Raw genomic sequence first — 17,341 nt, forward strand, 5'->3', positions numbered from 1 at the left:
TTATAATGCGATAACACCAATTCTTGGTGATTACAGTTTCACCAAAGGAATATAAACTGTAAACCATCTTCCGATGGATTTTTTTTCTTTTTTCTTTTTATAAGGAATATAGAAAAGAAAGGAAATCAAATGTTGTAATATTGATCACCTGCAATCCATATATATGGACCATGTCTTTTTAGAATTAGTCAACGGATTTAATTCAATTGCACCCAAAAATTTAAACTTGGTGCGGCGAAGATATGAAATTCATTGCAGAAAAAAATTCATTTTGATGAGAACATATCCATGAACTCATAGACATGAGTTATGTTATTGTCAATAATACAGAACATAATATGCCAAATAAGGCTAACTAAATATATTCAATAATTAATTAAAAATATTATAGAAGTATCGTAAGAAACTGGTATAAAAAAATAGGTCAGCAATGAAACCAACAATACCATCGATCATCTTTGTTTGCTTATGCATCAAAGTTGTATAAGTCCAGCCAAGTAGAGTACATACAAAAAAAAAATCAAACAAATAATTAGCATAACCGTGCAAGCGTATTTAAAGAATTATAAAACAATTATTAATATAAATTGTTGGAGAGAAAATTTTCTTATAACACCAATTTTCCTTTGTTGATTTTCTTCTTAGAAGTTACGAAGCTCGATGTAGATCGTGTTGTTAACGTGTTATAAACTAAAAGAGAGATAGAAAGTAGAGAGAAAAGAAGAAGAAGAATTCTCATTAGTTGTGTATAAAATACAATTGTGTAAGGACCTCTATTTATAGGCCATACCATAGAGTGGGTGGTTAATGGCATTAAGTATTAGAGATAATGGCATGCAACTATTACTAGCCATTAACATGTACTTAAGGTGGAGGTTACAAGAAGACTAAATGTAGTGAAGGAGATGTAAAGGTGGTGATGTAATTGTGGTGTAAATCCACCATATATTTATTTCATAACAAAATCAAATAAGAAAAAGTTATTGATACTTAGCTATTTTATAATGGAAGTAATCGGTTTGATGAAACAGACGAGCTCCCCAAATCTCCGCAACAAGAACACGGCAAAACTTTGGAAAAACAGAGTGAGTCACGTGTTCAACATGCTGCCCTTAAGACATTAGCGCTCGACTACACTCAAGAGTGATGCTATAGCTCTTACAGGACGGATATTTCCGAGATAAAACACCCTACTACACCTACTATTAGCATATGTAGGAGATGCTAAACTTGAGCTTGGCAACTCCGAAAATATACTTCAGGAAAATCGCAAATGCTTAAGAAAACAATATAAAATATTTCCCTTGGGGGTCTCTCTGAAAAATAGAGAATCTCCTTTCCCAGAGATTTTACAAAAGTAATGAATTTATTTATATAATTGGAAAATACAACTTAATAAGAACAACTCCCCGAGGTGGGACTAAAAATCTTTATATAATCTCTTAAAACAACCTAAAAGTGGAAACTCCACTATATAGGACTAATAAATTTTTCATTCACAAAAAAAATAATTAATTATTATTTTATTAAAATCTGTAAAACTAAATCTTATTAATCGTTTTCCAACATTAACAGCACACAAATTACCTCCCAATAAAATGAGTTTGGAGCTGCGACAATCCATAAGACCACGAAAATAAGGAGGTGATGGGATGGGCCAGAATTCCTCATCCGCCAAACCGAAAGCTACAACAGTCTGGATACAACCGTTCACATTGATCCAATGAAGGGCTCCATTAGCAAAGATACCTGACTCGTTAGCTGAGAAGAGGTGATCAGGGACATTTCCTTTGTCTTTCCATCCAAGGTGACTCCCAAGAGTATACACCTGAACACATGATGCCCCTAAGTACTTGAAATAGATTCGAACAACCTTGTACTCATTGGTTGAACCAACGTAACCGAATCCACCAACGGGAGGTTTTAATCTTCGCTCACGGTATCCCAGTCCACGAATATAAACAGCTTCTCCAGTTATGGGATTATTACATATTAAGGCAAGACCAAAGGCACGACCATCTTTAGAATATATCGGATATTCATCTTTACAGCAAACCAAACCATTGCATGAACCAACCATGCCATTGGGTTCCACTGGTACAGGGACTAATGGTGTAAGTGTATTCTCAGAGTAATAGTTTTCGATCTTAGTTTCGTATCTAGGATCTCCATAGTAGAGTGGTGTTGCATGATCCTTAGTACTACTATATGGTGTGGTTTTTTAAACGTGAAAAGGATACCTACACTTTCACCGACAATCGTTCTCCAAGTTTTGCATACTCGTTTGCACTGCAAGGCGGATTCGATGGGTACGCAGGAAAATATGTTTTCCAGGATATCTGTGAGAAGAGTCTCCGCCATGATGAGAGTTTGAACCTAATCTAGAGGGTTTCCAGATATATTTCTCTCAAGAAGAACGACTATATAAAGGAAGACTGTTACCCTAAACTGAAAAGTGGGTGCTTAGATCGTAGAGTTTGCTAGAGTTGCATACTTGGCTACCAAGCAAGTATAGCTTTTGGACCAGAGTTATCAGGCCATTAAAGTTGAATTCTTTGCACCGAGCCTAAATCATTGTGCCTGTTTTGGATCTCATAAAGTTCCTTTGTTCGTTCAGTGCTGGTTGGTTACTCGCGTTGGTTCAGTTGTAGCAAAAGCATTGGAAATGTGTAGGCAACAACATCTACAGAAAATTGTAAGACAATACCATAGGAGGTTGGAGTTAGGATTAAGAGATAACAGTTGAAGCAACTAAAAATGAAAAGAAGATAAACCCCAACAAATACAACTGAAAAGAAACCCAGAAGGACAATGTGTGACGGTGTGCTGGCTTCATGTGCGAAAGATGCTAGGACCATATTTAAGGAAAAACATAGTAACAAACAATAAGATATGCGAATGCGCCATAAAAACAAAACAAAAAGAATATGGGAACACCAGCAGCAACAAACAGAAGAATTAATTGGTAGCCAAGGGTGTTCACTAGGTCCAAGTACAATAGGAAGTCTTGCAGAAAAGGCCACCATCATAGTGATTATAGAAATGAAGAGGGTTAGAAGAACAAGTATCAACTTTTTCGGCAAGGATTCCAGGAAATCATCATATCCATATTGTGCTATCAGGAGAGCTAAAAACAAAAGTGACGAAGCCGAAGAGAGAAGAGCAAATAAATTTGCTAGCATACACTATAAATGAGTTCCTGTTTGAGAAAATTGGGTTTCCTATTATTACAGCGAAATCAACTGTAATAATAAGTCCAGATACAAATGCACATGATTGAGCTGTATCTTTTATCAAGACTTTCCACCTCCTACACAAAGACGAGGTTGTACTGACGCTCATTATTGTTTCCAATGGCCTCAATGTCATTCTATAATATACCAATAAACAAAATCTTAACTCTAGAGTGTCTCAAAAACGACTAATAAAAGGAAGGATATTGCGCTTAGCTGAAAAGTGTGTTTTTGTGTCTCGAAATTTGTTAGTTTCTCTAAGGATATTTCTCTTAGATAAACGTATCAAAGAAACTAATTATCCTGATTAATAAAATACCAAACTAGTAAATATCCTAATAACTACCCAAGATGGTAGCTATATATTGGAATATACGTGACTTGCCAGATATGTCCCGTATCAGGCTACTCCGCTGCGACGAAACTCGCCTCGAGTTTACAATGAATGAGTAAAATCAGATACAAAATACTAGATACTTGCATTGAAGCAAGAGAATTCCTTATTTAGAAGTAATTAATGATGTGGATTCGTTCTATTTCATCTGTTTCTCTAAGCTTCAGCACAATTTTGCTTTGATTTTCGTGGGATTCTCATGTTGTTTGTTGTCTGAAGATGTAAACCTTTCACCACAATTTCTGTATAAGTTTCACCGCAATATTCTAATGTTGTCTTCTACTAACAAGAATGTCTATATAAGGATTCAAAATAGATAGAGAGAGGGATGGACCAAGTAAGTAAAAAGGCTAGAAAATTGTTAAGCAGAGAAAAGAATAAGTTTATCTTAGAAGTTTTACATTCCCATATATCTCCATAGTTGTAATTGTTAGTTTGAATCCATTGTAAGAATAACACATATACTCAATAGAAGAGCTCTACAAGATTATTCAAGTGTCAAAGTGGTGTATAATATTATTAATATTTGAGTTGATTAATATGACTTAAGCTCTCCGTTATTATCATTATTTGGGTATAGTTGTGGGATTTTCCATTACTACACTAGTAAATATCCTAATAACTACCCAAGATAGTAGCTATATATTGGAATATACGCCATATTACCTCTTCTCCCTCTGCTGTCAAATCAACATTTGTTTTTAAGTGTGTATGTAAATCTTGGTTTCAACTCATTTGTGATCCCGATTTCGTTAAAATGCATCTTAATCGTACTACTGTAACCCAAGCAAAACACTCCAGTGTCATGTTCAAAAGTGATGCTAAAAATGTGTACTCCATAAGTTACGATTCATTATCGAATGAATCTGATGATATTAATTTCGTTAAAATGGATTTCCCCTATAAATCTTTGAAGCGCATTGAATTGTTGGGTTCGTGCAATGGCGTGGTTTACCTTTGGAGCCATGGAATGCAATTACATTTTCTGTGGAACCCAGCCACAAAGGAATGGAAGAAATTACCCAAACTAGGTACAAAATATAACTACCTACCAAGATGCTGCCATGGTTTTGGCTATGATTACGTGGCTGATGATTACAAGTTGGTAGAGATTGTTCGAAATGAGGAGACTACTTCTGTGCAAGTTTATTCTTTGAAATCAAACTCATGGAAAAGCCTTCAAACCATCCAATATAAGTTACGTAGTAGTCGAGCAGGAATATTGTCTACTCGAACGTTATCTGGAATGATTTTTAACGGAGCTCTTCATTGGTTTGGGGATAGGTAAAGAAGCATCCTCCACAATGATAATATGTAAACGAATTTGGATGGTGATAAGGTTGGGTCTTACGGATTAAGAAAAATTTTGGACGGTAAAGATTTGATTTAAAAATGTCATACGGATCAAGGCAAGTGTGTCTTTTTTGTGCTTCCGGTTTGACTTTCGACTAGTTATACAGGTCGTGAAGTAATTTTGACTAATCATACAGACATGATGTAGCTTTAGTTCATACTGGTAGACTCAATAAGCATACAAATTATGAACCAAGAGGCTTCAGGAGGGTTTTGACTTCAAACTTAGCATGATACATCATCGAAATCGAAAAATATGAAGCTCAGTGTCGGTTCAAACTTCAAATTCAATATAACGACAAACAAGCTATAAACCATGAAGCTCAGGGAGGGTTCTGACTTCAAACTTAACATGATACATCATCGAAATCGATAAATATGAAGCATAGTGTCGATTCGAACTTCAAATATGATATACCGACATACAAACTATGAACCAAGAAGCTCTGGAAGGGTTCTGACTTCAAACTTAGCAAAATACATCATCGAGATCGATAAATATGAATCTTAGGTGTTGATTCGAACTTCAAATGTGGTATAACGGAATAAAACTATGTATGTACTAAGTAGCTACGGTGAGCTTCAGAGTTCAAACTTAACATGATACATCACCTAAATCGATAAATATGAAGCTCAATGTCAATTTGTACTTCAAATGTGGTATAACGGCATAAATGCTATGAACCAAAAAGCTCCGGGAAGGTTCTGACCTCAAACTTAGCAGGATACATCATCGAAATCGATAAATATGAAGCTCACTATCGATTAAAACTTCGAATGTGGTATAACGGCATATAAACTATGAACTTAGAAGCTCCGGGAGGGTTCTGACTTCAAACTTAACATGATATATCATCGAAATCGATAAATATGAAACTCAGTGTCGATTCGAACTTCAAATGTGGTATAATGACATACAAACTATGAATTAAAAATCTCCGGTAGGAATCAGACTTCAAACTTAACATGATATATCATCGAAATCGATAAATATGAAGCTCAGTGTCGATTAGAACTTCAAATGTGGTATAACGGCCTACAAACTATGAACCAAGAAGCTCCGGAGGATTATGACTATTATAAGCCGGAAAATTCATAAGAACGATGAATCCAACCACTCATAAGTAAGATTCCATCGGAATATTCTCCGAAACCTTAAACAAACCCTTTTCTGGCGAATTCGAGAAAAAAAAGTGTCTCTGAGTTTGAAACTTGGCAGGGAGCTGACTACTATAAGTCAAAAACTTGGTAAGAACAATGAATCCAACCATTCATATGTTAGATTCTATCGGTATATTCTCTGAAACCTTAAACAAACCCTTTTCTGGCAACTTCGAGAAAGAAGGTGGCTTCGAGGTCGAAACTTGGCCGGGAGTTGACTACTATCACTACGGCATATGGCCCGATTTGAGACAAATGGATTTTCAGGTTTGAGACACATATAAAGGTCTTTAGTGCTTCTACTCTTATAAGCAAATTGAAAACATGGGTTTCTTTAATTTTGATTTTTCAACCACTCTTATATGTATCTTAAATATTATTTATATGTACCTTTAAACTTTATGATTTTAGAACTTTTAATTATTTCAATATATATCAGATTTATAAAAAAAAATTATTTTAATTCTAATTTATTTCTCTCCAAAATCTGAATCCTCCCCCCAAAAATTCTCACTCTTTCTAATTTTCAAAATCTCCCTTGCACCAATTTCCCTCTCAAATTTCCCCCTATATCTTGTAACACCCTAAATAATTTTGAAATTGAATTTATACAACTTGAATTAGTTCCCAACATTTATCTTAGTTTCCCCCTATTTATTTTGGATTATCCTTAATTTAGAAAATATTTGTAATAATTTTTTTTATAGAGACGGGAGACTTTATTTCCTTTTATCTATTCCCTCTCTCTTTCTTTTATTCCCTTTTCTTCAGCTCAAAATCAACTGAAAGAGAAAACCAAACGGAAAGAAATCAGAGAAATCGAGAGAAACAATAAATCAAATCAAAACCTAAAATTAAATAAAAATTATTCTACTGATTGTGACTTTGTGAACCTAAAATTCGTAAACCAAATTCTTCCCTTAAACCAAATTGATTTTTATTTTTAGCTTGAAACTCTCAGAAGAAGATTGAATTTTTAGAAGTACAAACCGTAGAAAATCTCAGGTATGAAATACCCCTTTAAAAGAAATCAAAATTATCTTTGATTTTTAAACCCTAGGAGTTTGATTTCTTTCTTATCTGTGTTTGAAACTCGCAGAATAATATTGAGGTGTATATTATAGAAGATTCAATTACAAATCCTTGAAGATTCAGGTATAAATCTAAACCTATTACTTGTTTGACTTTTTTTCTCTCTATAATTTGTGTTTTTTTAGTTCATTGTGATTTAAGCACAAATCTGTGATTTTGCTGGTTGTTATAACATGTTTGATCTATAATAAGGGTTATGAGTATGGTGGAGGATTGTTAAAACATGTTTTTCTGATTGTTATAATATTTGATCTTTAATATGGTTTTGTCTTTCCTCCAAAGTGTTTATCTTATTTTGATGCAAACATTGATGAAGATTTTGAGTCTGGTGTGTTGTTTACTTGTTTATGAGTTGAGAAAGGATACTTGATTGACATACAAAGACTGATAAACTCTCCTGTGTATAATAACTTGCATCAGTTCTAATCCCATGTTTTTCTTTAAGGTTTTTCAAAGTGGTTCAATGAGCATTTCCCTTTGTTTCCCTCAATATTTGTTGTTTTTGTGCTCATGATTTCTTATCCATCATAGATGGCTCTCACATTTGGATACTTATATTGCAGGTCGTTAAAGAGAACCAGATTCTATATAAAGGTACCCATAAAAATTGAAGAGGATTCTACTACTCTGGGTGAATATTTCATTTTAAAAGTAGTTACGGATCTTATCCTGAATTCATGTTTAATATTTTATCTTCCTGTTTTCCCTCTTTTGTTACTTTAATTTAAGTATCTCTCAAATAAAAGTTTGACCATTCCTTCTACATTATCACCAGATGAAATATCCAGACAAAATTAGGAGGTCATGTTAACTGAGGGAGTATTTCGTTGAACACTTTTTACTGCAAATATTTCAACATAGGTTATCTTAGAAACATCCTCCCTATCTTTCTTTTTTTTAGTAAAATGGTTTGGTGACTTATTCGTTTGATGTTAACATTCCTATCATGTTAACTGAATATAGTGTTGAAATTGGGTTTAAGGTTCCTAATTAAGGTGTTCTACTATGTCAACTTTAATCAACAGTAATGCATATTCAAAATGGGGACTGCAGATCTAGTCCTTTGATCTTATTGGTTCGATTTTGAATTATTTACTCAACTAAATATTTTCTTAAGGCCCTAATTTCTTCAACTAAATGTATGTGACATATTATTTGTAGAATCCTTCTTATTTATCTCGTTCTGTAGCTGGAAGCTATGACAATGAAGTTGTAGCCATCTTTACTTAGATTTTCTCAAATGTTTGAATTTTTTCTTTAATAGCCATTTTCTTAAAAGTTACACTGCTTGGCTAAGTTTTTTTGTCTACTTCACTTTCTCATGTGTTGACCGGTGAGTGAATATATAAGATGCAATGAGAAACAATAATTCTGCAACTAAGAACTGTTTTCTGATCGTAGTATCAAATTATTTACATACGTTGAACACCTTTAGGAGGGTACACCTTTACTATTAACCTTATTGTCCCAATGGATGTGCTTTTGTGTATTGCAACTGGTCATTACTCTCTTCGGCTGTATGTTGCGTATGCTCCTGTTGTAAGTATCTTATTTATGTTTTAGACTCTCCATTCCATTGAATAAATAAACATACATCCATATTTTAGTATGAGATCCCATTAGTTTTAGTTGATTTTAGCGGACAAATGAGATTTTATGTAGTAAGAAGGAAGATTTAAGAGCTATATATGGAAAACAGGGTAAGCAGAAGTACTGGATATCAGGTGTTTCTTTCCGCTGCCGCTTTTTAAGTAGTACTCATACTTTTTCCGTATTGTTTGTGATATATGCTTTGAACATAGTTAACATTTTATATCTTGTACATTTATCTTCATCATATGCATTGTCAGGATTTCTTAGTTTGATAATGACAAAGAATTGGCATTGTTCCTATATGTATCATTAAATGAAAAACCTCGTGCGTGCAGGTTCTCTTGGTCTATTGTTAGCTTCATTGGCGACTATTGTTGGCTTCAATGCTGTGATGACCTCGGAACACTTCATATTATTTTTGGTGAGTTAATCGTTATCAGAGCTTGATTTTTATACTGAAAAAAGATTGTTCAAAAGCAAAGTTGAACTTGGTTTTTCTATTATAATCACAATTGTCTTGTGTATATGGCACAAACTATATTAGAGGACAAGATATATATTGACGGTGCTCTGGGTTAGGAAATCATGTATGAAAAACTTTATCTTTTGAAGTTTTAACTTGAAAGGGCATTTGGTTGTAGTACTGATAATGTTGGGTATGACACGGTGGATATAGGCTGGGATGAATGCGGAAAAGGTGTTGCCACTTGCTATACATACGGGTTCGGATTTTTATGTATGGTTAAAATCCCAAGTTCTTGGAATGGCTCTTGGGATCCAATGATTTGATAGGTAGTTGTTGTTAGAGTTGTTTTCAGTGTTATTACTTTTTTTTCTCATCTATCAAGAAATGATGTTTCTTTTACATTCTCATCGAGGAAGCTGAAGATCAGTGTGCCTTACTGAACTTAGACTGATTATGTGTAAGTTGAAATACTAAAATACGATTGATATGTTTTGGTTCATAGACTTAACAAAATTGTAATGTTACAATCCTCGTTTTAATTGTTGTTGTTGGGTTTGATTTTGAACTTTGTTCCATGTTTATGAAGATCACTCTAATGAAATGCTCTAGCAAAGGTATATCTCTGCCGTATGTCCGGAAACTGTGTGTATGATGAGAAAATTTGTGTGGTTACTCTGAATTTTTTGTTACTATTGAAGAAGGCATCTTTTTACTGCTCAGGTTATCTTATTTTTCATTTGTCTTGTCATGTTTCTTTGGTATTTAAACTGACTCCAATAGATGTTCCATTGACATAAGAAAATCAAGAAGAGAGAGTTGGACAATCATAATAGGATATTGAATTAAAAATGTTGTAGATAATTCATTTTTTTATTTCATGTAAAAAATGTGGATGAAGTCCCATGAACAAGTTTATAGGAAGTACCATGTTATTCAATACCAAAATATGTTGAACTATGATCTCAAATTGTAGTGAGAGACTTGAAGTTATAGGAACTAGCTGTTTTTTTGTTGTAATTTAAGTATCTTACCTATATAATTGTGAATATGAGATAAATCATAATTGTATAATAATTGAATTGTGTTTTCATGTCATATCTGATGGGAAAAAGAATGGCTGGCTAGGTGCCTGTATTCAGGTGCAGAAAATCAATGTGCTGGTGCAGGGAATTTTGATTTTGGGGTTTCTCAACCGAAAAAACAATCTAATATAATTTTGAGACGAATATAAGTGTAGTAAGCACGGATATGAATGTGTTGCATATAGAGTAAACAACATGTAAAAAGACGTCTCTTTATTCATTAATGCGTCGCTTTAATAAAGCGTCACTAACTCATTTAAGATTCATTGAAAATGTGTCGCTTCGATTATTTAAGATTCTCTATAAGTCTCAAAGGATTCCGGAAATAAAATTTTAGACACTTATATATGCCTCTTAAATCCATAGCAACATAAATGTCTCAAAATCGTTGATTTGGTGTAGTGTATAAGTCGGAAATTTCGTAAGAACGATGAATCCAACCATTCATAGGTAAGATTCCACGGAATATTCTCCGAAACCTTAAACAATCTATTTTCTGGTGACTTTGAGAAAGAAAGTGGTTCCGAGCTCGAAACCTTGCCGGGAGTTGGACTACCATAAGTCGGAAACTTCGTAAGAACGATGAATCCAACCATTCATAGATAAGATTTCATAGAAACTCGTAAAGGTGGAGCTCATGTGTCATTTCTAGCTTCAAATGTGGTTCAAGGGGATACGAACCATGAACCCTCAGTGTCTGAAGTTCTTCAAACTACAAATTTAGCAGGATATATCATAGAAACTCGTATAGATGGAGCTCATGTGTCACTTCTAGCTTCAAATGTGTCTCAACGACATACGAACCATGAACCCTCAGTGTCCGAAGTGGTTCTCACTCCAAATTTAGCAAGATATATGATAAAAATCGTAAGATGAACCCTCTACAGGTAAGATTCCATCAAAATATTTTATGAAACCTTAAACAAACCCTCTTTTGGATATTTCTACCCAATTTCAAAAGGTCTAAATTTCAAGAACTTAGTGGGGGTTGTTAGAGAAAATAGTTTTTCGCAGAAGTAGAAAAATTTAACAGACTCAGAGACTAAAATAATTTTTAGCAAAAGTGAGAAATTATTTGCAGAAGTGAATAAAATATACCAGAAGTAAGAAAAATTTAGCATAAGTGTTTATACCTCTATGACGACTCTTTAATAATGTTGCGAAAGGGGGTGCTAGAAGGTCTATTTATCTTTCTTTTCTTATCTTTTCAATCACCCATCATAACCATCCATTTACATCATAATCGTCAATTTATTATTTTTTCCTTTACATCTTTTTTCCTAAATCACTTCTTTTATAAAAGTAGATTTAAAATATAACCAGACATGTAAATGCGGAAGGATGGTTGGAATCCCAGACTTGGAAAGAGGAGGCTCATGTTCGACTAACCTGGGCCTCATTTTTTTTCAAAATCATTTTTTCTTTTTACAGTACAACTTTTATAAAGTTTGTGAATATTGATGACAAAAAAAAACAAAACCACCGATATTGTGAATTTGGAAGGATGGTTGATGACTTGTACTAACACAAAATAGTCTTGTCTTCGAATCTCTCTAACAACATTTTTCTAAATGATATTTTTTTCTTCAACAACCCTTATGAATGTTGTTACAATTATTCACTACATTTAGGATACGAGATGTTAAAATATAAAGGTAGTCACTACTTCTTGCAACTCTTTTCACACAAAACGTTTTGTTTTTGATTCTCGTCACTCCTCTTTGGTCCTAAGAGTTTGACGTTTTTTACTTTGACAACTTTTTGTTTGAAAAAAGTTGTAAAATATGCCACCTTTTACAACTTTAAGAATATGAGTTTTCAACCTATAGTTGTATATAACTATTTTTCCCATAGTATTTTATCTATATTTAGATTGTGTAGTATGACTTTTAGTAGATATGATTTTTTTCATAAAAGAGGATAACACCTAAAACTTACAAAGATAACAATCGTCTTCTGATGAAGTCGTTTGTGTTCGTAATTTGTACATTCCAATTTTATATATTGAAATAGTTCATAATGGCTAAAAGACTTTCACATTTTCAATTATTTTGGATAGTGAATCTATTACAAATCAATAACAAGTTTGCTGCCTAAATGGTATTGAATCTACTTGTTAATAAAAATTCAATAACTTCTAGTAGACATTGTAAATAAGAAATTTTGAGTCGAGCTTGTCTTGTTAAATATCTCGAGATATGATTCAAGCAATAGTTTCTCATGTAATTGACAAACTTGGTTAAGAACAATTTATTGACCATGAACTATTCCCAATTCAAATTAATCATCAAAAAATTTCCCAAGCAATGGTGTTCATCATCTATGGATATTGAGAAAGTTTCACATCTATTAAAGAAATTTTTCAGAACTACTGAAATTTTAAACACGAGAAGGTACACGTACCAAGTACGCATATCATTTCCTTCTGAGTTCCGGAATAGATATAGGGGTAGATACTTGTACCCAGTATGCAAATTAAACTAATGACAAAATAGTAATGTATGTTTTTGTTTAAACTAGACAATTAATATTATAGTTATTAGACGTTAGATGTAAAAAGATGAAGATATAATATACAAAATAAAAAGACTCAACCTGTTACAATCATGTACCAAAATTATCTTTAGTCTAGCAAAAAATCCACTAAAACTTTTAAATTGAAACAAATATATATGAAGTATTAATAATAGTATTCGGATGCTTAATATAATATTAGAACTAAAAGAAAATAAATTGATATATTGATAGGGTCATTTTTCTTCGTAAATAGATTCAATCATCTTTTAAAATGAAAAATTAGTATGGCAAACTTAAACTGTTAGAATTCAAATTAGTATTATATTCTGCATAACTTTAATTAAAATCTCATTAATAAATATATAGCGATAAAATAATGGTTAAGGTTAAATAATTATGAAAAATTATTAATGTTATCTGCGATTAAGTTTTGCAAGGTTAATTAATAGAAAAAAAAATAGTAGAATTATATGTTTTGCGTTTAAACCAGATACTTAATATAAGATTTAGTCGTCAGGATTAAGAAGATGAGGTTATATAATGCATAAAATAGAGACTAAACTTGTTAACGATCTTATATCCAGATTACCTTTAGTCCAGTAAACGATTCACTAAAACACTAAATTTTACACATGAAGTGATACTTATAATACGTGAATGCTTAGTACAAAATTAGGCTAAAAAGAAAATAATTTTGCTTATGAATAAGATACTTATTATTAATACCAAAATCTAAGACATGTTAAAATTTATGCAGAGTCAAATCTAAATCATATTAGAATTACCAACGCCAATATTTAACAAGTTATAGTATACAGATTCAATATAAATAGATAAAATATATGATATCAATCTTTCCGTGAATGTAGAATTATATTTAGAAGATTAAGGTTTAGTGTACCAACGAGACTGTCAACTTAAGATTAATGAGAATAATAATACAGTTGATAATAGCATTCGAATAATTAGATTAGTAACTAATTTATAGTAGATTATATTTGGAAAATTTATATATGGTATTATAGTAAAGTTTTTTTTTTACCAGATATTATAAATTAACGTAAATTGAAATGGGATTATCTATATTGGTAAAAGGAATAAATAAAATAATTTTTGATGACTAAATCGTTTAAAATAATGTGAATCATTTATATTTTACGAAGTAAATTTATCAGAATACACCAGTGACGATAGAGTTTAGAGACTAAATAATCTTAATAAATTAATAATTGGTTAATCCAGCACTGGGGAATAGTGAAGGTTATGTTTTCTCTATTCGTGGGAAGGAATTGTTGGGCTTGGCCAACCTTGACAAGGCAACTTCGTTAAGAGATGACCGATTATAGAAGTTTCTTATAATTCTTTAGGAAACCGATAGATATAATTTCACTTAGAAAGATTCGTAGGAATCTCTCTTGTAATCAGATACAAAGATTTTATAAAATAGAAATTAGTTTAAGAAACTTAGACTTCCCAATTTGATAGAATTTAAATCAGCGTAGTTGAACCTAGAGCCACAAATTTTAGTTGTAGAAAGCCATATAAGTTTGTGCTTTGCTTTATATTGCTTGCGCTTAGATAAGAGATGGGATTATTCTCTAAGGTGGGGAGTTTTGAAGACCATAAGGATGGTTTGATTTTCGAGGAAGAAAATGAATAAGGTGGGGAGAATGTAAAGACCCTCAAGCTCGTCAAAGCTATTAGACTAGTCAAGAGACGTCTTAGCCGCTAATTACTCGATTAGTGTAACTCGAACGTTAATTATTAGAAACTAATCTAACAACGATCTAGATACGAAACTAGTACCGTTAGATAGAACTCGAGAAGTTATGCGAAATGGACTCCTCGAACGTGTCATTCGGGCATTGGACGAAGAAGATGTCATAAATTGATTTGAAGGGCAAAAGAGTGTTTTCACAAATAGAATGACCTGGGCTTCCCTTAGCGAAGCGAGTAGGTGAAATATTATTGTCCTTGGTCTTATCTCCCAAAACCGATCGAAGAAAATCATTTCCTTTTCTTTATTTCTCTTTCTTCTTCTTTATTCTTTTCTTCTCCTTCTTTTCTCCGCTCGTTCTTCTGCTGAATTTCCATGGTTTTTGTGTGGAAATTATCGAAGTAAATCAGCTGAGGAGTATGTGTGGTCGATAAATAAGATGAGATGATTGTAAATCAAAAAGTAGAACAAATACGTATTAGGAAAAGGTATTTCTGAGTGAATCGCCGGATTTTTATGTTCTTACGGATTGATGATGGATGAATATAAAGAGGGTCACTGTTTAAATTGATTTTCAGAAGTTTTTTTCATGAAGAATTAGAGTAGGGTCTCTCATAAGTTGAATTAGGGTTTCTTAATTAAAGAATTATTTCAAAGTGGATTTAATGATGTAGAAGATGAACTGAGGACTAAGTTTAGGTGATTGAGGAACGGGATGAATTTAAGGTTGAATTTGAAGTTGTGATTGATGAACTGAATTTAGGGTTCGTATGTTCTTCCCAAAATTAGAATTAGGGTTTGTAGGAAAAGTCACAGATATAAACGATTGATTTGAAGTGGGTTAACCTGAATTAGAGTATGGTGTTGAAGAATAACTTAAATTTGAGGATAAGGGTTTAATTCTGTTTTAGTGAAGGATTGTTGGAAGTTGGATGTGCTGAACTGCCAGATAAGGGAGGAGATTGTGATGGATTTCTCGAATAAAATCATCTAGGGGTAATTGTTCTTCTTAGATTGTGAACCTTTTTTCACGAGCATCGTGAAACTAGGAATTGGGATAACCCTAAACTTCTCACTTCCAACATCAAATGCAATTATTACGTCGGGGATCAGTAGGAACATAGTCTCTAATAAGTCCAATATCTGAGTTAAAAAGGTCTTCCCCACGGCTCATCAGCTTGTTTCTCCAATATATGGTATCATTTGCATGCACGATGGAGGCACCACCTCATTAATTTTAATTAAGTTGGTCTCATTAAGAGTCACACTGATCCTTGGCCATTTAGTGTCACGACCCAGGGTCAATGCCTCCCAACTTGCATAAGAGTCGCTATGACAAAAGCAGAAAAATTTATGTACCTTCTTCTCTGGATCAAACCCAATTTGATATATCTGTTTGAATTACTCTCTATGTTTAATTGATTATTTTCACTAAAACATTTATCCTTTTCTTCGGATAGTAATGTTGATTTCATCCATGTCACTTCTCCTGTACTGACATTGTATATCATAAAAGCTGTTGTTTCCCAGTGTAGGAAACAATTATCATCGGTTATCTGCTTAACATTATGAATGATAACTTTATCCTCGATAGATAAGTTTGCTGAAAAAATACGCTGAGTTAGCATGTTATTTTGTTTCCGTTGGGGCAGTGGAGTAATGCAGAGGAGATTCAGACGTGATTTCGAACGGATAGAGTGTAGATGAATGAAGTGTTGATCCTGTGTAATCAACGAAAGCCAATGTTTGCATACTGACTTGAACCGTAAGAGTGATTTCGCCGGAAGTCTGCTTAGAATCTCTGTTTCTATGCCCTCATCTAGATAACATGGGAAACTAACTGAAGTCGCATCTTCAGAAAACTTTAAGGATAACAAGGAGTTACTGATCATGTTGATATCCTCCTCCCTTCTTATTTTTTTGTTTGATGAGCGGTCGTAATTAATGCCATTTGGACCCCTTAGAGGTTCCAACCAGGGAGCTCGGAGGTCCCAAAAACGCATAGTTTCTCCTCCAAAAATGACCTCACCTGTTGGGGAACGCATTAGATATTTACCTAAACCGGTCATAAGATTTCCTGAAAAACTTATCAAGGGAATTATGGACTCATTTCTTTTAACTTTAAGTCTCATACATACAATTTTAAGATTATGAGGATAATATCAAATAATATATGGATTTTTATAACAAAAAAGTTCTGTGAATCCAATTTTTTTAAATAAGTTATTAAACACACACAAAATTACATAGATCCAAAATTTGTAATCTCATAAAAATATAAACAGCCTGTGAGTTATAACCCCAAATATGTCATTATTTATCCGTAAAAAACTCATCAAAATAAAAGTAACATAAAAACTCCGAAAAAACAAAAGTAACCTAAAAACCCCAAATAATTTGATAAAATCAATTTTGGTTTCATCATAAAATTTGATGAAACCAATTTTAAAATTTAAAATTTTTATATCAATTATGTTTAACATAGAGTTTAAATAGATCCCAACATTTAAACGGGATTTTTATATCAAGTTTGGTCACCTTAAATTTTTACGACTTGTTGTGAAATATAAATTTATCGTAAATTCTCAAAGCAAACCCACTGCAAGGTAAACCCCCCCCCATGTCAACTATCAAAGAAAGAAACGATGACACAGTAAGGGCCAGTTTGGCACATAGGCCCTTATTGAGGGCCACTTTCCCAAATATTCACGCCCTATACTAAAAAAATCCCAA

General features: G+C 32.9%; 1 protein-coding gene and 1 long non-coding RNA gene across 2 annotated transcripts; both read left to right on the plus strand.

Annotated features, from left to right (window-relative positions):
- Positions 1-4,384: 4,384 nt before the first annotated feature.
- Positions 4,385-4,915, plus strand: LOC113330067 (F-box/kelch-repeat protein At3g06240-like). Its single transcript, XM_026576931.1, has one exon. It carries the CDS (start codon positions 4,385-4,387, stop codon positions 4,913-4,915), a length of 531 nt encoding a protein of 176 aa, XP_026432716.1.
- Positions 4,916-6,897: 1,982 nt separating this feature from the next.
- On the plus strand, positions 6,898-9,857 carry LOC113329516. Its single transcript, XR_003349921.1, has 5 exons — positions 6,898-7,146; positions 7,241-7,296; positions 7,797-7,827; positions 9,162-9,247; positions 9,503-9,857. It is a non-coding gene; the product is annotated as an uncharacterized LOC113329516 (long non-coding RNA).
- The last annotated feature ends 7,484 nt before the right edge of the window (positions 9,858-17,341 follow it).

Source organism: Papaver somniferum, unplaced genomic scaffold (genome assembly GCF_003573695.1).
Source record: "Papaver somniferum cultivar HN1 unplaced genomic scaffold, ASM357369v1 unplaced-scaffold_117, whole genome shotgun sequence".
Taxonomy (NCBI): Eukaryota; Viridiplantae; Streptophyta; class Magnoliopsida; order Ranunculales; family Papaveraceae; genus Papaver; species Papaver somniferum.